Here is a 21,321-nt window from a genome sequence, read left to right as displayed (position 1 = left end):
TTGGCTTTTAAAACCCTTTTGTTGTACTTGCTTATCTCTACATCTGGTTATGATGGCTGTGATCTATGTTCAGGTACTAGGATGTTGTATCACAGTATACAGGTCTTTTTATTTTCTGGTTAAAATATTTATTTATTTATTTTAAAAGTAACTATAATGACCAAAATACACAATGAGGATGTTTTAGGAAGTAGGATCTGGAAATGCTGTCTTTTTTGTGAACCACATTTTAGGACAGGATGTATTTCACAGCCTCATGAGAGCCTCAGTAAATTGCCTTTTCCTGGGTAAAGCTTCTTGAGTGGAATTGCAGAAGCAGATACCTGGAAAACAGTAGATTTGTGAGGGAGAGAAACTGAAAAATGGATCATGAGGTGGTTCACAGGAGTTAATTTTTGAATGTAGATTTTGTTTCTCCTAAAAGAAAGGATCCACTAAGATTCAATACTGTCTTGTATTTGAACTGGTTGGACTATATATACATTGTGCAATATTTTATATATCTAAAAGCAACTCTGTTGTTCATTTAGAAAGAAAATGTTGGGTTTTTAAAGTTAATTATTACACCTTTTCCAATAGCTGTGAATTGGTCAGTAGGCAAATAGACTTTGCATTTGCAGTGGATGGTGTTTGTCTGGTCAGTCGCAGTCTTCGCCTGTGTCCTTCACGGTTGTCAGCCTGGGCCACCAGCTTTGTAGGATGTGGTGTGTAAAGTGTGCTCCAGTGCTGTGAAAGGAGGGTGCTTAAGATTTAGTGAGAACTTAGTGATTCATATCCCGTATGCAGTAGTGCTGTAGTTTGTCCAGAAGTTAGTGAAAATCTGAAACAGATCATTGCCTGGGAAGGTGGGATATTTCTATCCCATTACAGATTTTTGAAAATGTTCCTTAAAATCTCACACAGAACTGTCTATATCAGTAGAAAGCACAGCAGGTTACACCAGACTATTAACCAGTGCAAATTTGACTGTAGTTCCTATTTCTCCAAACTTCTTCTCAAAGCGGCATATTTCTTGTCTAGCCTGGATTAATTTCAATCAGATTGTTTAGCTGGTATCATCAAGTAATAGAACTGATGTCATCAAACTTGGCAAGATGATTCATACTGTACTTCCAGTGCATAACATTGTCATCTGTGTCCATCATGTTATTTTGAAAGGACTGAATGTTGATAGAACTTAAATGAAAACCAATTCTATGAGCCTTCATGGGGAAGAAGGCTGATGATGAAGCTGCAGTTTCTTCTCTGTATTGTAAGTACATCCCCTTAAGATGGATTCAGATCACTTGGAGTGTTTCATGTTGCCCTTTTTTTCTCCTTCTTAACCTGCCTTTTAACATTGAGCCATACTTAATGGTGCAGAAAAATCCAGTCAAACTAAAAATGGTGCCTCTTCTCCATCTGTTAGCATCCATCAGTGCATCTAATGCCGGGGGCATTGTTTTGTTTTGTTTCTTTTCTCAAATTCTTGAATTGTGTCAGGTGAGATATTTGTGGCATCTAAATTAGGTTGAAGCAGCTTTTGAGTTGTTTCTCTTGCTTGGAAAGTGGATGTTTGATACTGGGCACAAGTATGTTCAGTGCACATGTAGTGTATGTCAGACAGTATGTTTGGGATCAATTTCCTTAATGTTGATCCATGTAGTCTATGACTAAGGAGCCTAAATAGGACATCTTCAATCAGAAGATATTTATGACTTTCAAGAACCAGGCAGGACAAAGATCAGTAAGGTCACCCCACCTGAAATTTTTATGGAGTGAACGGCCTGTCATTTAGAACCAAACTGCTGTTACTGACACCTCACAAATGTGGGGGTTTGGATGGGTGGGTTGTTTGCTTTTTTACTTTGAAAAGTGAAGTGCTTGCACTTTACCATGTATTTGATTAAATTAACAGCTTCTAAAAGCATGCTTTCATCAAACCAACTGTATGTTATTCTCTGTGTACTTTCTTCATCAGTATCTCTTGTGTCTGGACTATAACAGGGCAGCAGTCTGATAGCACAGTCTGATACATTGCACAGAACTGTATACACATCAATCCTGTATAAAATATAAAGATTGGAGCAGCTCTTTGAGCGTTGTGATAGATGAGCACATTTTATGAAGGTATTTAAGTCTCACCACCAGTGGTAATGCTGGTGAAAGACAAAAGAATAATAAATGCTGAGATACCTTGGATCAAATCCGGTTAGTAGGATCTTTACTGATTTGGGGTGGAAGGAATTAATTTGCAACACTGTAAAGTGTAAACATTTCTTACAAATAACTTGTGCTGAATTTCCTTGTTGTGAGGCAACCTGACATGTTGCTGCTGGAAGTAGTCACTTGCCACTTCCTTTGTCTTAACTAGACACTTCTTTTACTTCTTGCTTTACTAAGTTAAATGAGCACAACAACAAAGTACGCAGTTGTTTTCTTTTGATGCAGGGTCGGGCAGGCGAATCCACCCACAAGGAGAGTAGTAGGGCCAGCAAAAAAAAGTAGTGGAAGTGCAAGGGCAACATCTGGAACAAAGTAGGAAAGGGTGACAAAGACTGTTTCTTCAGCAACAAAGTGCTAAACTGAATGCTTAGTTGTCTAATGGAATTTCAGCTCTTAGGAAGCCCAGTAATGCTGGCAAGTTATGTGGTTTTTTTCTACTTGCTTGATCACCTGATAGCAATATTCCATTTGGTTTGAGGAATTAGATCTTTTATCACTCATTTCAGTATTAAAGGCAAGATATGTAACAAAAAGGCTGATACCTTGGCTTTTTTTTGTTATTCCAAAATTATAACTTTGGTTTCTCGTTGTTGCTGAAGTAAAATTAGGTCACAAGGAATTCAGCAATGTACTTGGACTTATCAAGTAGAGAAGATAAAGTGTATCCCAGTAAATGCTATTTTATGTAAGCTGCTCTACTGTAATTTTTATGTTGAAAACCCACTCCAGAGACTTTATAGATTAATGATAACATACATTTCTGAAAGAGCATATGCCTCATTGCTAAATGTCATCTGGAATTGGATTTTAAAGTTATCAGTTCCCTTATATTGCTTGGTTATTAGGAAACATTACTGAAAGAGTGTTCAGGCTTTGGAACTGGCTACCCAGGGAAGTGATGGAGTCACCATCCCTGGAGGTATTTAAAAGACATGTAGATGTGGCACTTGTGGACATGGTTTAGTGGTGGATTTGGCAGTTCCAAGTTAATAGTTGCACTTGATGATCTTAGAGGTCTTTTCCAACCTAGATGAATTTATGATTCTATTCTATATTTCATTACAGGAGTGACTGCAGGCATTTTTTGTATCAAGCCGACATCAGTTTAGATGCATGCTAGAGCTGAAGTCTGTACTACTGCAAATAAGTAACTCTTCTGGTTTTGCCATTTTTCAACCTAATGTGACTGACTGCTTTAGATTCATTACTTTGCATGTTCTGCCTCAGTGGTTGTGAGAGTGCATTTGTTTCTCCAGTAAAGAGCATCATCTGAGCACTGACTCTCAGTCAAGATGGTCAGTGCTACTTTGAGCCGTAGGTTACAACCTAGAAGTCACACGTAACAGAGTTATGGCAAAAAGCTTTTAATATTGTCTAAACAGTAGACTAAGAAATTTCCAAGTGTTGTTACAGAATGGGAATTCCTATTTGAACAAAGATACTATTACTTTTTTTCAGGTCTTTTTATTACTAGACAGTTTGTAAATGTAGCAAAATTTAAATATCTGAAACAGCACTTTTTTTCTTTACCCTTTTGCCTGCATTTTGTGGGTTTGAAAACAACTCACTTGCAAATGCCTCTGTAAAGAAGTGATGTCTGTGTGTATGCTGGTTCTTGAATTTTCTCAGTGTTTGTGTGCTATATGGTTTTACAATAAGGAAAATACTCTAAAGGTATGTAGGTGTACTAAAAGAGAAGGAATTGAGACAAATGTAAAGAAAACTAGTAGACAATCTGCTTCATTAAATGCAGAAACCTTAACATGATACTGGGTTTCACCCCAAGCAGGAAATTTTAGCTATGCCATCATGGTGCCAGAGTATTTCTTTGGAGTAGTATTTTCTAGGAATCAGTTGGGAAAAAAAGGTTACCTGGAAACGTGAAGAATAATACATTTTATTATTCTACATGTAATAGTTCATCAGTTTCCTTTTTGCTTTAGGCCTTTCTTTAGGAAATTCAGATCTTTAGAAAACTAATCTTCCTGAACTGCTATAAAACCTCCATGTTTCCAAAGCATAGAAATGACATAATTGTATTAATGATGAACTGTTGAATGTCACTAATGAAGGTCATAGCTACATATGCTAAATCATCATCCTGGATCAACATTTGCATTTGTTGTTATTTTGACATACAACAATTTCAATGTAGTAATAGCTGTTAATTTCTCTGGATCATCTTGGGGATTCTTCTCCCATACTTTGGATATATTTTTGCCGGTTTTGCATTCTAAAGTGAATTGTGTTCAGTATAGTTTTCCCTTCCTATTCAGAATTAGTAGTGAGGAGAGTAAATAAGCTGACCTTTAAGACTCTTTCCCGCATTTCTGCAATACCTTTTGATGCGACATCCCAGCCTAAGTTTTGTCAGCATTTTCCTGAAAGTGTTGTCAGATGTGTTAGGGGTTAGACACCACAAACATGCTTGAATGAATATTAAGAGAAGTTCGCTTCTATCAGCAACAGCACAAATTCACATCTGGGAATACCAAGACTGGAGAAGTTCGTTCCTTTCCTGAGCCAGTGCTGACATTGGTAATTTGGTTGTCATTTCTGCAGTCCTCTGGCAGCAGAGGACTTTTAGATACAACAGTAAATTCTTCTTGGAATTGGTGCACAGGTGTGATGTTTTATTCCCCACTCCATTAAAACCAGTTAAAATTTGGACATTATTTTTTATTTCACTGGTAACGGGGTTTTTGGTTCTGAAAACTTCAGTGAATTTCCTTGTCTAAACCCACTTTCAAGTCAGGACTTGTCTTCACCAAAGAAGGAAGTTAATGTTAAGGTTTAAGGCATGATGTGTGAATAGTATATGATTTCTGCAAGTATGGGGTACGTGTAAGAATCTCCAAGTACTGTTGCAGATGCTTCACTTTGATATCATTTATTTCAATAGACAAATGAGATCTATTCAGTCCTAAAACTTTGGCATTCTGTGTCTCTTTTTCTGGGGAGATAGGAGGCATGTTGCTGAGCAGGGACTGTGTTGTAACCAGAATTCAACAAGGAACTTCAAATGTCTGTGGTATAGACATCCACACTTAAACTATGGGGCACCATATCAAAAATACACTGGTTTGGAAAAGGGGAGGTCAGTTTTCATTACTGAGAGGAAAGCACCATGTGGACTTAAATGCCAAAATCTGAAGGAAATCCCATTTCTTAGTAGGATGTCTTATTTGGATACCATTATAAGGCAATAAATTTTGTGTGCTTTCCAACAAGATCACTGTGGAGATCTGTAGTGCTCTCTGCAGCAATATCAAGGCACCTACACTTGAATCCTGTTGCAGTCAAGTAACTTTGTTATGCTGAGAAGGCTGCTGATGTCCTTTGCATTCAGAGAATTAGGAGGGTTTGCTTTGTAGAGTTCAAATTAAAAAGAACTTATAAGAGACAACAATTAATAAATTTAAAAATGAATAAAGGGTAAGGATAGGTTTCCATATGTGATCTTTAGTTCCCAGGTTGCCTCCTAATGACTGACTTTCCCTCCACATGGACAGTCTCCCCTTTTTTTTGTGTTTTATTTCTCTCTTTAGAATTTTAGAATACAGCACTTACAGCAAGTAATTTTATATATGGATTCACAAAAAATAACTAATTTTACCCTATAATTCTTCTAGCTACTGCTTTGTTTTAGTGTATTTTGTGAAGTAACATCCCAAACAAAGGGCTACAGAAAAGGAGCAGATCTTTGAGAGGTTCATCAGTCAAACTTAGCTCTGAAAATCTAATCTCTTTCTGAAGAGTTGCAATAGGAGAAGTTAGATGCCTGGACTAGGTTTTTCTTCTGAGTGTTCGTTTCAGGGTTAGCTGGCTGACAGGTCAACATCAGTATTTCAGAGAAGTCACTGTAAGGGCTGCTATCTGTTAGATTTGATGAGAAATGCAGGCAAAAGAAATAAGATGTTCTGAAAAGAGCTACAAAATTAATTGTAAATAAACGTCTTATTTTTCCTAAAATCCTGTGATTTTTTTCCATAGTGTATTATTTTGTTGATAATAAAATATGAAGTATTTTTTCCAAATACATGTGAATAAACAGGTAATATGCCGAACAGTAAATATCAAAGTTGCTGTAGTAATTGTACATTATTTGGATTTTTCGTTAGTATATTTTGAACTTGAGTATTTGATCTTAATGGATGACATTTTCTTACTGCGTCCTTCACTTAGTACCTTTCTGCTCACCATGACATTTAATGAAATTTCAGAATAGCACCAGTTCTTTAGTATCAATTATTCAAACATCATGCTAGAAAGACATTCAGAAACATGTTTGGTCTTGCAGTGATTTGTGATACTTTTTGTAAAGCTAAGTTAATGAGATAGCAACTGTGTTTATTTAAATGGATTGAAATGTTCAGGAATTGCCCTGAATTGTAAGGTGTACATTTGTTTAATCAATGGAAGGTTTTATCTGAGATCTTATCTATTAAAAAAACCCAGATAGTCTGTATTTGATCATCATATTAACATAAAGTACCTATTCTTCAAGTTGATCACCGTGAATACATTATTACTCAAATTTAGTTGTTTACATTTAATTTTTTTGTTTGTTTTCACATAGGGAGACAATTTTAAAGACGATCACTGGGCACCCGTTGACAAAAGCAAAGCAGAAGAAAAAGCGAAAAAGAAACAAAACAATGGAAACCAATCACACAGAAATTATGAAGAAAATGTTACATGGAGTAGATCGTTATCCAACTCCAGGTGACCAGGACAGATCAGAAAGTGAAGAGGAGGATGTGGAAGAAGAAAACAAGAAATCATTGTGTACATTCAGCAAAGGTCCAAAGGATCCAGTAATAGTTTGTGAAGAGCAGCCTAACAGTGATGATGAAAGCCTAAGAGAAACTGCAGGGGTCTCAAGAGAAAGGTTTCTGGTTGCTGTGCCTGAGGTCTCAATGATGTCGAACAGTGCACTGAAAAACGAATTGCCTGTAGAAAGTGACAGTTCACTCTTAATAGATGTAAAACTTTTTTCTACTGAAAACCTAACCAAAAATGCATTCAATGATGAGGAAGCAAATCAAAGGCACAGAGAAAATCTTTGCAGAAGTAGTTTCCTAAAAATAAGCAATGATGAAAATTCCATCCGTGAAACAGAAGGCATCTCTGAAGATAATGACACATCACTGTTAAGCATAGAAGAAAAAACGAAATCGTGTCAAATTACATGTGAACCTGACTTGGAAGCTAAACTGATAAGTTTAAACAGTGAAGAAAAACAAATCTCTCAGTGTTACAATTCAAAGGTACATGATGTTGTGCCTGATAATAACACAGAGGGCAAAGGTGCATTAAAAGCAGAAGAGACTAGCTCTAATGCCTGGGCTTGTTTTTCAGTTAATTTATCTACTGAGGAATTGCAGCTGGGCTTTGATACACAAGTTTCTCTCTTTCCTTGGTCTGAGGATAAATTTGTAGGTGAACAAAGACCCCAAAAAATGAGGGAACCTAAACCAACTCAGACAAACAGTTCACAGCTAAACTGCGATCACTCAAAAGAAGGATTGGTAAAGGAAAAACATGAAACAGAAACTGAGGAGTTTGGCAACATAATAAGCAATGGTATGTCTGCATCTCCAGCTGCTGAAGTGCACTTTGATTCTCTTGTGGAAGCCAGGGCCACCTTCAGGCAGTGTTCGAGTGAAGTAAATGTTCCAATAAATGATGCTACACCAATTACACTGAAGAGGAAAAGGAGAATTGTTAACTTAGCACCAAAGTTTAACCTACCAAGAGAGATTGCTGATCATACAGAGGGAGGGAAGGAAGTCCCAGTAAAAGAAAACGTTCCCCAAAAAAGTGTTTTGGAAGTGAAGCAAAAGAACTTCCTAAGCAAGGACCGTGGAGATGCACATGAACAGGACTCTGCATTGCAGGAATATTTTGCACCTTACAGTGACACCGAGGCAACCTCTTCCTTACCCACTCCTGATGCTGATGCTCTGTTACACAGTATTTCTCACATTCATTCAGGACAATGTTCTCCTGTATCAAAATATTCCTGCAGTGTTTGTGTAGCTTCCCGAACAAAGGAGGAGCAAACTACAACTCTTAAGATGCAAGAGGTAGTTGATAAAAAAGAGGATGAGAGCGAACAAGTTTCTTCAGAGGTTACAAGTGACCAACCAGATATTTTGTCTTCTGTTAAAATTGTTTCTGAATATCCAGAAGATTCCAGTATATTGGCAAGCTGCAGTGAAAAGGTGAATGAAGCAGATGACCCTGAACCAGCAGAGGCCTCACAACTTGAAGATAATCAAGATGTGGATGTGAAATGCAGTTTTCTGGGACTTCCCTTATCATTAGGATTTGCCTTTCAACTTGTGCAGCTCTTTGGTTCTCCAGGTCTTCCACTGGGTATAATACTCTTCTTACTACTCCTACGTAAAATAAAAGAAAAACAGCAACTCAAACCCCCAAAATCCCACAACCCCTCAAAACCAGAAACAGAAACCAAAGCACTCCCTCCAAACCAAAAAACAAACAAAAAGACTATGATTAAATAATAATTTTTATTGCAGATATTAGTTAAATATTAATCCTATTGAAATGAATCACTGCTACTTTGGTGATAGTTTCTGTCAAAAGCGGCTTTTGGTTTGGCCTCGTATTTTAAGTTTTGTTAGTAACAAAAATTTACTAACTTTAAATCGGAAGTATGAAGCTCTCATTGCCATTCTGTATTAATTACAGAACTGAATGAAAACATGTTACAAAATGTGTGCTCTTATATAAAGGTTGTATGTCTGCTTTTATATTCCATTTATATTTCCAAATATAAAACCATTCTGGTTTCCTATTTCCCAAAATCTATTAATTTGAAATTGAATACCAAACTTCCAAGTTGCATTTTCTGATAGTGAATACCTTCTTTTTAATCATGCATTGTTAAGAAGTGTCACAGTGTTGTATACTCACCTTCCAGGGCTTCAGTTGTCATTTTTTGTGTTTTCAGTTTAGTCATTTTAAGTTGGAAAGTAAAAGACAATCAGTCCTCAAAGGAGCTGTGTGTGGCAACCATCATTTCCAAATGTACTGCAGGCTAAGGTAACCCTACAAAGCTGTAACCAGCAACAAAACCATGTTTTATTGGGAATCACCCTGGGATACAGTGCTGTGTATGCACCTGCTGAAAGAGCCATGTTCCCTGTGCATTTGGACCCTTCAAATTTTTGGGTCCAAATTTAGTGGACAAACTGTAACTTTCATTTAGCCAAAAAATAGGATTAAAAAACACAGACCAGCTTTTCAGCACATAGACCTTTACATCTGTTTGTTTCAGTAGAATTTAAAGTTAAGCATGTATTTTCATGTGACAGCTGGGGAGCACCTTTGTCTGTTTGTCTGGCCAAACTAACCTCAGCATTCTTTGTTTTTATTGTAAATGTTGATGGCAATACCACCTGCCAGAAGAGTGATGCAAACCGTGGGAAGTATTACTTGGCTTGGTCCCCAAAGGACCTGCAGTGCTGATTCACTTAAATCTGTCACCACACACCAAAGAACTTGACATACAGAGCTGAAACAGAGCAAGGAAGTACTGCTGATATCTTTGACTGTTATGTATAAAACATTTTTCTTCTCCAAACTTGGTGAATCTTCATATCTGTGATTAGATTTCATAATCTTAGAGAGAGTTGGCCGTGACTTGAAAACAGGTATCTTCTGGGGGGGGAAAAAAGGCAAAACCAGGCATTCAGAAACAATCAGTAGGTTAGTGAACCAAATGTTATTCTTCTCTGAGTCAGTAACAGGTGAAAATCTGGCATTTAGATGAGCTTCCTTTGGAAATAACCTTTAAGAAATATCAACTCACCTTGCTATCTCTCTGAAGCTCTGCCAGCTTATGACTGCTCTCTGCTGGAGTTTTTCCATCAGAACTGCATGCACAGTCTGCAGAAGGCTGGCCATGTTCTCCTTTGATTATCATTATCTTACAATTTCAAAAATTCTTGTGCTTTTCAGTGGCATATTATATATTGACAGGTTACTATTTATTCATGCGCACATTTGAACTGTAGTGTTCTACAACACTGGCAATTGCAGTCAATTTTTATTGAAATTATTTTGTTGGGGAAAATTTTGGTAAATAAATGTCTTTAGTTATTTATAAATGAACATTTAGTTGATTGACTTTCTTGTGTGATTCTCATGTAAGTGTAGAATATACTTTAGACAGTTTTCCTATGAAGACTCTCTTTTCAGCTTCTTTAACGGCGTTAGAATTAAAACATTTTAGAAAGTAATTTCTTTAATGATATTGCACAAATTCCTATAATTAAACATTTTAAAATTTAAAGGTTTTTACTTGAGTTGCATTTTGTTTAATTTATCATCTGAAAGCTTTCTGGTTTTCTTGTTTTCTAGTTTTGGAGGAGTATGTGGGGGAAATGAAAGTATGGTAGGAAAGCATTTCTCTAAATAAAGAAACCAAACCCAAATCTCCTTCCCCCTCTTCCCTCTCCTCTGCACTGGCCTTAGATTCTAGAAATCCTAAATTCTGACTTTGCTGCTTGCTCGTTGAAGTATCTGCTTTTTTAAAAAAAGGTATACGTATAATGTGTACAAAAATTGTAATTCAGTATATATTTTGGGTGTGGAGAGATCTGAACACTCAACTGCAAAAAATATTTTCTTCTGCAGAATCCTTGTTGCCAGATGATTTTATAGTTCCTCTTGACTGGAAAGTTTCAAAGATGATCTATTTACTGTGGAAGACCTCTGTGGAGGTACGAATTTTAGGGGATTTTGGAAGACTTTCCAATATTTCAGGTGCAAAGAGGAATTACTCAGTTATTTGTCAGTAAATTTGCTTTATATCCACAATGAGGAGGTGGATGATTTATGTACTCCTCTGAATATTTCTAGAACCAGCTCAAGGCTGTGGTAGGATTCAGGTTTTGAAAGATCAGCTTCAAAGTAGTTCAAAATGGAAAAAAAATTTCTTTGATACCTGTGTCTTGACCTGGCCTGTGTTCATTAAGTACAACCTACCATCATCCAGATGTTTTCTCTCCTCGTCTGAGCATATCTCATCCTCCACTACCTCTGCTAGAGCTGCAGCAGAGAAGTCATTCTGAGTGGCTGTCAGCAAGTTAATTCTCTTTGTCCAATTACAAAGTGTTAACCTGCAAATTACTTTTTTCCCCTCATCATGGCTGTTGCTTTGTAAAGGTTTGCTTTATTTTTCTGGTAGTGGCAATTAGGAAAATCCTGTAAATGCAATGAACTAGTGATTATAAGAAAAGAGCATGGACTTTGTTGTTTCCCCAAATAACAAAATGTCTTGTCACATACTTTCTTCTTTTTGCTGGACTATTGTTATCTATTTTAGGAAAAAGAGAAAGCAAATGGATTGCAGAATGGAAACAGCTTGACTGGTAAGTGTATTCTGTGATACAAAAACTGTGTAAAATTCTTCTTGTTGAAGGGTTTTTCATGACAAATAATTGATAACACTCCTGTTTGTGTAAAAGCACCAGGATGTGATAAATGAATTTGTGCTAGTGTTGATGTGTACATGATATGACAGAGCTATGGTTGCTGTGAATTGTCACTTTGTGTTTCCTGATGCAAGTGCTGTAATTCCTTGCCTTTTAAAGTTTCCCACATGGAATGAATCCAGTACTTAGCTCAAGTTTACCCACTCCAGATCAGAAGAACGTTTAGCACGAGGAAGTCTTTCTTTAGACTTTACTTCCCTGAAAGTTTGATTATCTTCTGGACATGTTCCAGCACCTCAATGTTGTTCTTGTAGTGACAAGCCCAAAACTTTGAGGTGCAGCCTCACCAGTGCCCAGTACAGGGATACAATCACTGCCCTGGTCCTGCTGGCCACACCTCTGCTGATACAGGCCAGGATACCATTGGCTTTCTTGGCCACCTGGGCACACTGCTGGATCATGTTCAGCTGCTGTCAACAGCACCTGAGGTCACACCCTTGAGCAGTAAGAAGTATCAGGGTTCATGTGAAACTCTGGACTTCTGCATGCATGAATTCCTGCAATGTGGAGGTTATGGAATAAGATTGCTGGTTGTCGTTTTCCATTATTTCCGTGTTAGTGTAGTACAATACAGAAGTTTCATAATATGAGTTTAAAAATACATAATAGTAGCTCCCTAAAAGCTGCTAGAATTTGCTGTCTAAAATAGGAGAGAATTTTAGAAAAAAAGGAAGCTTTTGGAGAGGAAGCATAAGATTCTATTGGGAATAGACACACAAACACGAGTGCTCTCTCTTACTCCCTGCTCCCCCCCCCCCTCCATGAGAGACAAATATGAAAGATTTCATATTTAGGAGGAGGAATCAAGGGTATTCTGATGAAATAAAAGCTTATTCTAGAAATACTCTATCCTGACACAACAGAGATGACAGACTACATAAGATAATTTTAGGTGCCTTTGGCTGAAGTTTGTAATTTCTTTATTTTTCAGATGATATTATTAGTCTTGAAGATCTAAATAAAAATCACCAAGAGAATCAAGATTCTTCTGAAACACTTCCAGGCATGGAGCTGTTTCAAGGGATGATAGAAGAGAACATCATGACCTGCACCAGCACTGGCTGTCTGGATGCTGCATTTCATCAATCATGACTGACTATCTTAAATTCTGCATGAACAGGTAATCAGTCACACTTGTGAATGTGTTTCATTCTTTTTTTTTATATTTGACAAAACATCTAAAGAACATTGTTTATTATATCTTTTAAGGTGCAATTAGTATCCCCCAAATTACTTGTTTTTCAATTCAATTAAGGTTGAGGGTTGTTCTGGGTTTGGTTTTTTTTAAGCCTGAATGGGGAAATGAAAAGGCAGTATTTGGTTATTAAAGGCATATGATTTTTTTTTTCCTCTGAAATCTAAAACCTGCCTGGTAAAGTAAAAGCAGTGTGGTAGGATGCCTGAGAGCTGGACTTCATTCCTGGTTTGGTTACTGTGTAATCTGTTATGAGTCATCACAGTCCTATTTTCCTCGTCTCTTTAGCATGGAGAGCAATGCTGCCTTCGTTAAAGGTCTAATTATCAAGAGCACTTATGAGTAATAAAACTGTATTTCACCAAGTTATGAAAAAGTGACAGCTCTCCTTTTTAGTAGAGAATCAGCAGCAGGGCATCACAAGAAGACTCCAATATATTGAAGTGTTAATTTTTCATTAATGTTTTAATTTGGTGTGACAAAGTGTGCTACTGAGCATTAGAAAATATGCTATTGTGTTCTTGCTCGTCTTGTGAATTTTTGAACCCTTTGGTAACCTGGCAAAGTTTCTCCAGCTTGTTTATGTGATATATTCTGGGTAGATTGTGATAAAAAGGAAGGACTTTGGGTTCCATCTGGAAAATGCTAGCTTAACTTCTGTGTCATTTGCCATCAGTTGTTCTTTCCAAAATGGAAAATGGATTAATCCGTAGCTTTTAAACTAGGAAACTGAGGTACACAGAAATAGAATAACTTGTACCATGAGCAAACTGAGCCAGAAAAAAGATTCCAGATTCTGAAGTTTAAATTATTCCTGTCCAGACATCACAGGACCATTGAAATATCATCCTCGTGGGGTCTGGCTGGGGGTCTTTGTCACCCTGTGCCTGACCTGAGCATGAGTTGATGGCTGGAGTAGTCAAAGAGGTGGATGTGCACTGTGTTGGGACAGCTATAAAAGCAAAAGTTGATGTTTTAGCAGGTTTTTTAATTTTTACGGTAGAGGTTCTTGTTAGAGAGGAAGTAGTTGAATAGTTTGGGTTGGAATTGAAACCTCTTGAATGGAGTTTGATTTGATTATGTGCATTTTTATATCATTGATTACAAGAATGACATTGCAGGCCATTTGCTGATTACCCTGTACCATCTACTGACATAGGAAGATGAGGTGAATCTCTGTGAACCACTTAGTACAGACAGCACCGATCTCACATGGTTCTGTCAGGATGGATCATTAATAACATCAAGAACTTCTGGTCATGATATTGTCCTCTTACATAATCAAATACTACAATATTTGTTAAGCAAATTAAAAAAAATTCTACCCAAATACTTAGCCCTATGCCTGCTACATATTTTTAGAAGTTACTTATTTATAATATTGCACTAAAGGCAAGATTTTGGCTTATGGTACTGACTAACTGTCTGTGGCGTTTGTATCCTAAGCTACTATCCAGAAATGTTCAGGTTATTGATTGAAATGTTCATATGTTAAAGAAACAGACATGGAGAGCTCTGTTATCTTCCCAGGAGAAAATTGTGATTAACATGAATTTATTTTTTTTGCCTTTGTGTGCTACAAGAAAGGAAAGACAGACACTAGCAGAGTATCTTGCCTCATTATCCAAACCTCTATCTTTTTCCATTAGATTTACCCCTTTTGTCTGTTTGCTGTGCTACTTCCAAAATTGTTTGTCTTCCTCTCCTGCTTGCTGTGAGTGCAGCAGAAGTGACTCGCAGCCCTGTGCATGTGTGACCCAGCCACTGTCTGCTGTCATTAAACCCCAGATTGTTACGTGGTGTTGCAGTCTAATGCTCTACTGCATTGGCTTATGTTAGTTCTAGGAATGTAGAATCAAAGCAATGCAAATTTTACCGTGAAAGAAGACTCTCAGTCAGTGTTTGGTTTATAAAAAGGTCTTGCACATTCTCTGCAGGGCTCAGTCATGGAAATCGATGCTGGGGGGAGGTGTGGTTCAGTTGGAGTTTCGTGTTGGGAGGAGGAGGGAAGTTAGTCAGGAGGTTTTGGGGGGGTTTGCTTTGGTTTGGTTTAGTTCAACAACTGAAATGAGTCAGGGAAAGTCCTGAAGGCGGTTGGAGGAAGAGGATGAGACAACAGAGGTCAGATGGGTTTAGGCTGCTCTGGAGCTGTGATCTGCCTTCTCAGACCATGAATGGCTTGCTGCTGCCAAAGATGTGAAGTGCCCTTCCTGCCAGCCCTGCTTCAGAGATCAGCTCCAACACTTCCTGGCTGACATGAAGGCTATAATTTAGCTTGCTAACCCTGCAGGAAACAAATGGGTAGTTTTCTGCTGGACTGACAAGTTTAGATAAGCTGTAAAGCCCAATTCAGTGCCAAAGTTGTGGCAAGGGAGCAGACGAGGCTGTGCTGCTACAGATACAAGGAGAGGACGTGCAGGGCACCCTGTTTGGGTGTCAGTCAGCTCTGATAGCAGGGACCACGTACCACGCAACCAAACCTTCAGATGAAGGGCTGCTTTTAAGATTTTTAATCATACAAATGTAGGATGTTAAAAAAATTAAGAAAAGTATATGAAAAGGAAGAAGCATGTCTTGGGTTTTTCAGTCGGATCATGCTCACAGTCAGGCACAGGATACAGGGTAACAAAGACCCCTAGCCAGACCCCACGTGGGTATTTCAGCGGTCCTCTGAAGTCTACATGAGTAGGTACTGTAAAAGGCAGGTGAGTTTTTCTCATTGATGGTGCCCCTGGTTTTGAGGGATAAGGTTGTCTTTCCTCACCACGAGGGAATTCTCCTCTGCTCCCTTGATTAAAGCAGACTCACCAAGAATGATGTCCCAGAGTGGTTGTAAAACTGCTCAAGTGGACAACTGTAAATGTTGAAATGGATTTGATTTCATCAAATGCCAGGGGGAAAAAAAGCTAAGAAAATTGAGACATTTCTATTGAAAACTTTTAAAAACATAGGAAATAAATGGCGAGCTAATATGATCATTCAGTCCCTTCAGATTGGAAAGTAAACTGAGCATTACTGGCCAAGTGCAACTTAAGCTGTTAGCCAGATGATTGTTCTTCTGTACTCATGTTGTGTAAGAGTGTTTTCATTCCAATGGGAGAGTGAACAGTGGTGGTGTTCCTCTGTGAAAATACAGGGTTAATCTGAAGCTGTTGTGAGAGTTCCTTATTGAAGCATTGGCAGCACATCAGTATTTGTTCTGCAGATTAAGCAAGAGTTCCCAGTTTAAAAAATGTTGAGATCATTGAAAACAGCATTATTTTGGTGCCTGTAAGTTTTTCTTAGACAAGGACTCACAGGTGCCAAGCACAATACAAATGTAGCACAAGAAGACAGAACCTGATGTCAGTGTAAGCATTTATCTGCAAGACCACTGCAAAGTAAAAGCTGGCATGTTTCTTTTTGAAAGAATAGTGTTCAGGAACTCCCTGCAGGAAGACTTCTTCCACAACAGCCTGGTAGGGTGTGGCTTTGATGAGACAAATCTCTTGGTGCTGTACGTTATCACTCCTCCTTTCTCTGGCTATGCTATTCCCAGCACTTCCCATTGCTGCATGCAATGCTTCTGCAGTCAGAGTGAAGCAGTTCAACTCCATAATCCAATGCATGAAGATGTCCAAAAAGTTTTTTGTCTAGACCATGGAGCTCATCTAGAGTCCATGAGATAGCAGGACTAAGGCAAAGGAATAGGAACATATAGCTGGGTCAGGCAGGACTGTCTTTTGTCTAGCATGAAGAAATTAATCTAGAAGATACAAAGCAAACTAAAGCAGTCTTCCAGTATTGCCACAGAAAATATCATCCCATGGCCAAACCTCTTTTAGTTGGTACTTTGATACCACGATAATAATAAAAAAAAGAAATTTCTCTGTTCTTTGACATTTAACCACTAATAGTAAACAAAATGAAGCATGAAAAAGTGGACAGAATTATGAGCAGAAAACCTCACCTACTTTTTTCAGTGCTTATCAGAAAACCTGGCCCAAAAATGACTTAAGCAGAGAGTATAATTACCTAGGGGGAATAAGAGCTGCCCACAGCAGCGTTTCTGGAGCTCTCAGAAAAGACCAGCCATTGGATTGGGTTGTGTGGGTGCCTCATATGAACTCTGTGACTTGGAGGTCTGTGAGGTCCTGAGTGAATGTAACAGGGTAAACAATTCATATTGTAACAAAACAATTATGAGATGTAGCTGTACAATATTAGTTTTGGTTGAACAACTGTTCATTATATAGGGTTTGTGAAGTATAGAGAAAAAAAAATCCACTGTGTTACTCTTCTCCCTGTGTTTTAGCATTGAGATTGTTAGGTCCTTATTGCCTCTAGTTTTGACATCCAAATTCTTCTCTTCCTTTTCCATTCTCCCTATATTTCTTTATTTTCCCTTTGCTTTCTATTATATTCTTCCTCTCTGTTCTTTTTAACTTTTTAAAGAAATAACCAACAGCTGAGTATGGGAGACTTTAAAAAATGTCGGACAGGTGAACTCTTCTCAGTCTGGGTTTTCTTTCTCAGGTCTCAGCTGTTAAAAGTCTTGTTGCAGCCTGTGTTGTTGTGGTATTTCAGCAGAACCTGTTCTCTTTTTATTTCAGAAACTTCTCACTTTGATTCCACCATGGAAGGACTTCAGTTGGCCACTAAGGATTTTAAATGTGAGGGATAACCTGGAAGAAAGAAACCACTGTAGATTTTTTTTTCTTTGTCTGTCTTCTCTCCCACAGCCCCCCAGTATCAACCTTTCTGTCTATGTAATAATGATCTAAATTGAGATGACTTTGGGTATGGCAAAATGTCACTTTCTGAAGCCATTTGGGATTTATACTTTCTCTATATAAACCTCAAGTGTGGTACAAACAGTTTGAGAGTGGAGACCAGAAGCATTTGTTGCCATGGGGGGTGAGCTTCAAGCTCTGGTATTTAATTTACTTGTGTGGGAATCCAAGATGTTGCCACACAGTGATGCTTGCCTGCAGGGAAAGGTGCCTGTTACATGTGCCTGCTTCTGCCTTTCACCCTGTCAGTCATAATTACATCCTAGTCCCTTTACAACCTCAAGTGAAATAAATCTTCATCAGTCACTCCTAATCATTCATCCAGGGGTACACAACTTACCTTCTTTTCTCCTGAAATGAGGCTTTATGCTTCCCTTCAGCTAGACTCATTTGGGACTACAGAAATAAGAAAATTTCACTACAGACCTGATTCAAATACACTGGAGGAAGGATGTATATGGTTTGTGTTAGACTGAGAAGATGTATAACTAGCACTAGTAACTAGTGATTTGATGTTTCTGTTAGAGGTATTAGAAATATTTACATATGGAGAGTGAGCTAAATTATAATTAATTATAAAGAGCAACCTCTGTCAATTATGAGGCATCCATAAGGCTGGACATTTCTTTGTAGGGAGGAGAGACATAAAAGACAATTTTCACCTCACTTAATGGTGAAAAGTGTGACAAAAGATGAATGAGAAGAAGAGAAGCAAGGAAACTTAGGTTGTGTCTACTTATCAGAAATATTTCCCACTTCTGCAGCTTGCAGATCCAGAATATTTATCCATTTGTTCATTCAACTTCTCTTCCTTACCTTTCCCTGCACCTGTTTCATTATGCACCAGTTGATTCAGGACCTGACTGCACTCATGCTGAAGCTCCACTACAGCCTAAATTGCCAATGTGTCCCCACTTTCTGCCTAAATACTGCATCTACATGTGAGCAGTCAACAATGTATACATTTCGAAATTAATGTTGTACCATTGGTGAAATTTACTGGCCACAGTCTTAATACATTTGCCAAGTACATGTGTGTGTTTTCCTTGGCTGGGAATGTGCTGCTCTCCTACCAGCAGAACATTATACAAAATGTAATGGGGAGGTGGAAGGTAATTCATGCCAGTGCTAACTGCAGCTTCAGACTTAGCTGAGGTACCAGTGGCAGCAGAAAAGTTAGTTTGATTTCAAGAAAATGTCACTCAAGGATTAATCCTGTCTTCCTGCTTCCTTTTACTGAGACAGAAATCTGAATGCCTTTATTTTCTCTTACTGGATAATGACCTTACAGAAGGCTTAAAATAAAAACAGTTTTCAAAATCTCGCAGTATTCTAATATGCACAAATCATGTTATGCCTCCTAGGAGGTTGTTGTCAATTTAAGTTTACTTTAACTCTCCCCTCCACAGTATCTATGAATTTCAAATTGTATGTATCTTTTTTCCTGCCACTTTTTTCCCCACTTGCTTCAGCTTCAATTAGCGTTGGTGTGCCATGTACTCAGGAGCTAAGCTTTCTCCCTGTATGTGAACCCTCTCCTTAGCACTATTGGCAAGCATCAGAACCTAAGGCTTCAGCCTTGAGGTTTGGTGGCAGTGTGTCCCTGTGGCATAGCTGAGGCTGGCTTCTAGCCAAGCTGGGATTGACGCCGTGTGTGGTTCTAAGAGGGAGAGTGTGGTACCACACCCGCTATTTTTGGGCTTACTAGAAACTATAATTTCTTTTGCTTCTGTGGTGATCGAATTAATGCAGATCAGGTTTTCTTCAGAGGAAATAAATCTTGTTAAACTTCCTTTACTTTCTCATGTGATAATATGTTTGAAAAAAAAAAATAGGGTGGTGTACTGAGCGTGATGCACAGGGTTATCCGTGCGGTGCAGGGTGGTTGTTTAGCTACATCCCCTTGATGATTCCCTCTCCTGCCTGCCTTGTAGTTCGCAGTACGTACAGGCAGCACATGGGATTGAACACTTTCGGCGCTGGCTTGTGTTCTCCTGCCTTTGAGAATTTGGAGATTAATCCTGATTTTAATTAATCAAAGATGGTATCTTTGGGCTAAAGTTCCGGGTCGAAAGCGAGTGCCGCAGCTGAGAGTTCGGCGGTACGAGCCGCAGATGCCCGTCCTCGCCCGTCTCTTTCTCCTAAAGGCAGCTTTCGATTTCACGGGGCACAGGCTCGGGCGCCCGGGCCATGGAGGGACGCGGGTTCCCGCCCGACCGCGGGGCCGTGGACGCGGCGCCGGGGCGGGGACCGGGGCGGGGGCCGGGAATGGGGAGCGGCCTGCCACGGGCCCCCGTCCTGGGCCGGCCCCGACCCCCTCCCCGCCGGGCCCGGGCCGGGGCCGCGGCGATGGACGAAGCGGCTGCTCCGCGCCCTCGGGGGCTCAGCCTGGGGCCCCAGCGGGGCGCGGCTGCGGGAGGCTGGTTGCTGCGCGGGGGCTGCCGGCGCCCGGGAAGAGCACCCTGGCCCAGGTAAGAGTGGTCCCCCCGCCCCGCTCCGGCCCCACCTCGGGTATAAGGTGCGGTTGCGGGGCAAGGAAGCGGAGCAGCCGCAGGGGCCGAGCCGGGCAGTGCTTCGGGAGCCGTGTGCCCGCCCGACCACCGCGCCGGCGGCGGAGAGCGGGGCACGCTCGCTGCCAGACCGCCGCAGGGGCAACCCGGGGCTGGTTTGGGGCTCGGGGGAAAGCGGGAGCCTTGACTGGTGGCCAGCCGCTCGAAACCCTCCGGCATCCCGGCTGCCATGGCCCGCTCCAGGCTGCGCTGCCTCCTGGTACCTGTGGCTGGTCTGGGTGTCCTGCCCGTGGGACTGTGGGTGCTGCTGTCCCCAGCGAGAGTACTGCAGGGAAGCTTCTAGGAAGTTGGACTGAACACTCCGACCAAGGTGGTTGTTGTTGTTTCTTTTCTAAAAAGCATCAGATTGGTGGTGGGGCTTTTTTCTTTGGTAATTTTTTGTTGTTGTAGGTTTTTTTGGTTTGGTTTGGGCACTTTTTTTCGGTTAATCACAAACACAGTAAAGCACTCCCCCTCTCTGACTGAAAATTGACAGCTCTGACTTCTGTTTTTGTGATGTCCTGCACTCCTGATCAGAGCTGTAGGGCTGTGTATAATGGGCAGAGGAGACCAGTTCACTCTCTGGCAGTTCAAAGACTGATTAAAAATAGGTGGAAGAACCCAGTGTGGAGTACTGGGAGACAGCACTGCAGCCAGCATGACACAGTGTAGCTGTAATATCATATCACAAAATCTCACAGTCTGGTATCACACAGCTCCCAGTGCCACCCACTCTCTATCAAAAGAGGAACATTCACTGTCTTCTTACTCTGCTGGGTTAAGGAACCCATGCTGGGATCATGGGCTGCCACAAGAAGGGCTCTGCTGTGAGAGGTGGCAGCCTGAAGCTGAGTGATACACTGTGTTCATCTACAGTTTCGTCTTTTCAGTGCAGTACTTCCCTGTCACATTGGGCCTTCTGCCTCACTGCACTTTGGCAAGTGAAGTTATTTTATAAATGGGCAAATGCTGTGTTTTACTCACACCCAAAATGCATGTCTTTCCTGTAAGAGGCTGTGTAAGTGCAGGCCTGCTCCTTCAGAGGGGTTGGGTCTTCTCATAGCAAAGTAAGA

The 21,321-nt window shown here is 39.8% G+C and overlaps 1 protein-coding gene across 1 annotated transcript in view; it reads left to right on the top strand.

Moving 5' to 3' along the window:
* LOC103767144 (NEDD4-binding protein 2-like 2) overlaps positions 1-19,482 on the top strand; it is a 44,022-nt gene extending 24,540 nt beyond the window's left edge. Inside the window, exons 7-10 of the mRNA XM_008934239.2 lie at positions 6,785-7,475; positions 11,564-11,609; positions 12,664-12,852; positions 17,520-19,482. Of these exons, the coding sequence (XP_008932487.2) occupies positions 6,785-7,475; positions 11,564-11,609; positions 12,664-12,824 (898 nt within the window). The 3' untranslated portion in view covers positions 12,825-12,852; positions 17,520-19,482. The remainder of the gene's footprint in view (positions 1-6,784; positions 7,476-11,563; positions 11,610-12,663; positions 12,853-17,519) is intronic.
* Positions 19,483-21,321: the final 1,839 nt, after the last annotated feature.

This window comes from Manacus vitellinus, unplaced genomic scaffold (genome assembly GCF_001715985.3).
Source record: "Manacus vitellinus isolate BGI_N305 unplaced genomic scaffold, ASM171598v3 scaffold_2_pilon, whole genome shotgun sequence".
Classification (NCBI taxonomy): Eukaryota; Metazoa; Chordata; class Aves; order Passeriformes; family Pipridae; genus Manacus; species Manacus vitellinus.
Note: the sequence above shows the minus strand (reverse complement) of the source record. Positions and strands in the feature narration are given on the sequence as shown.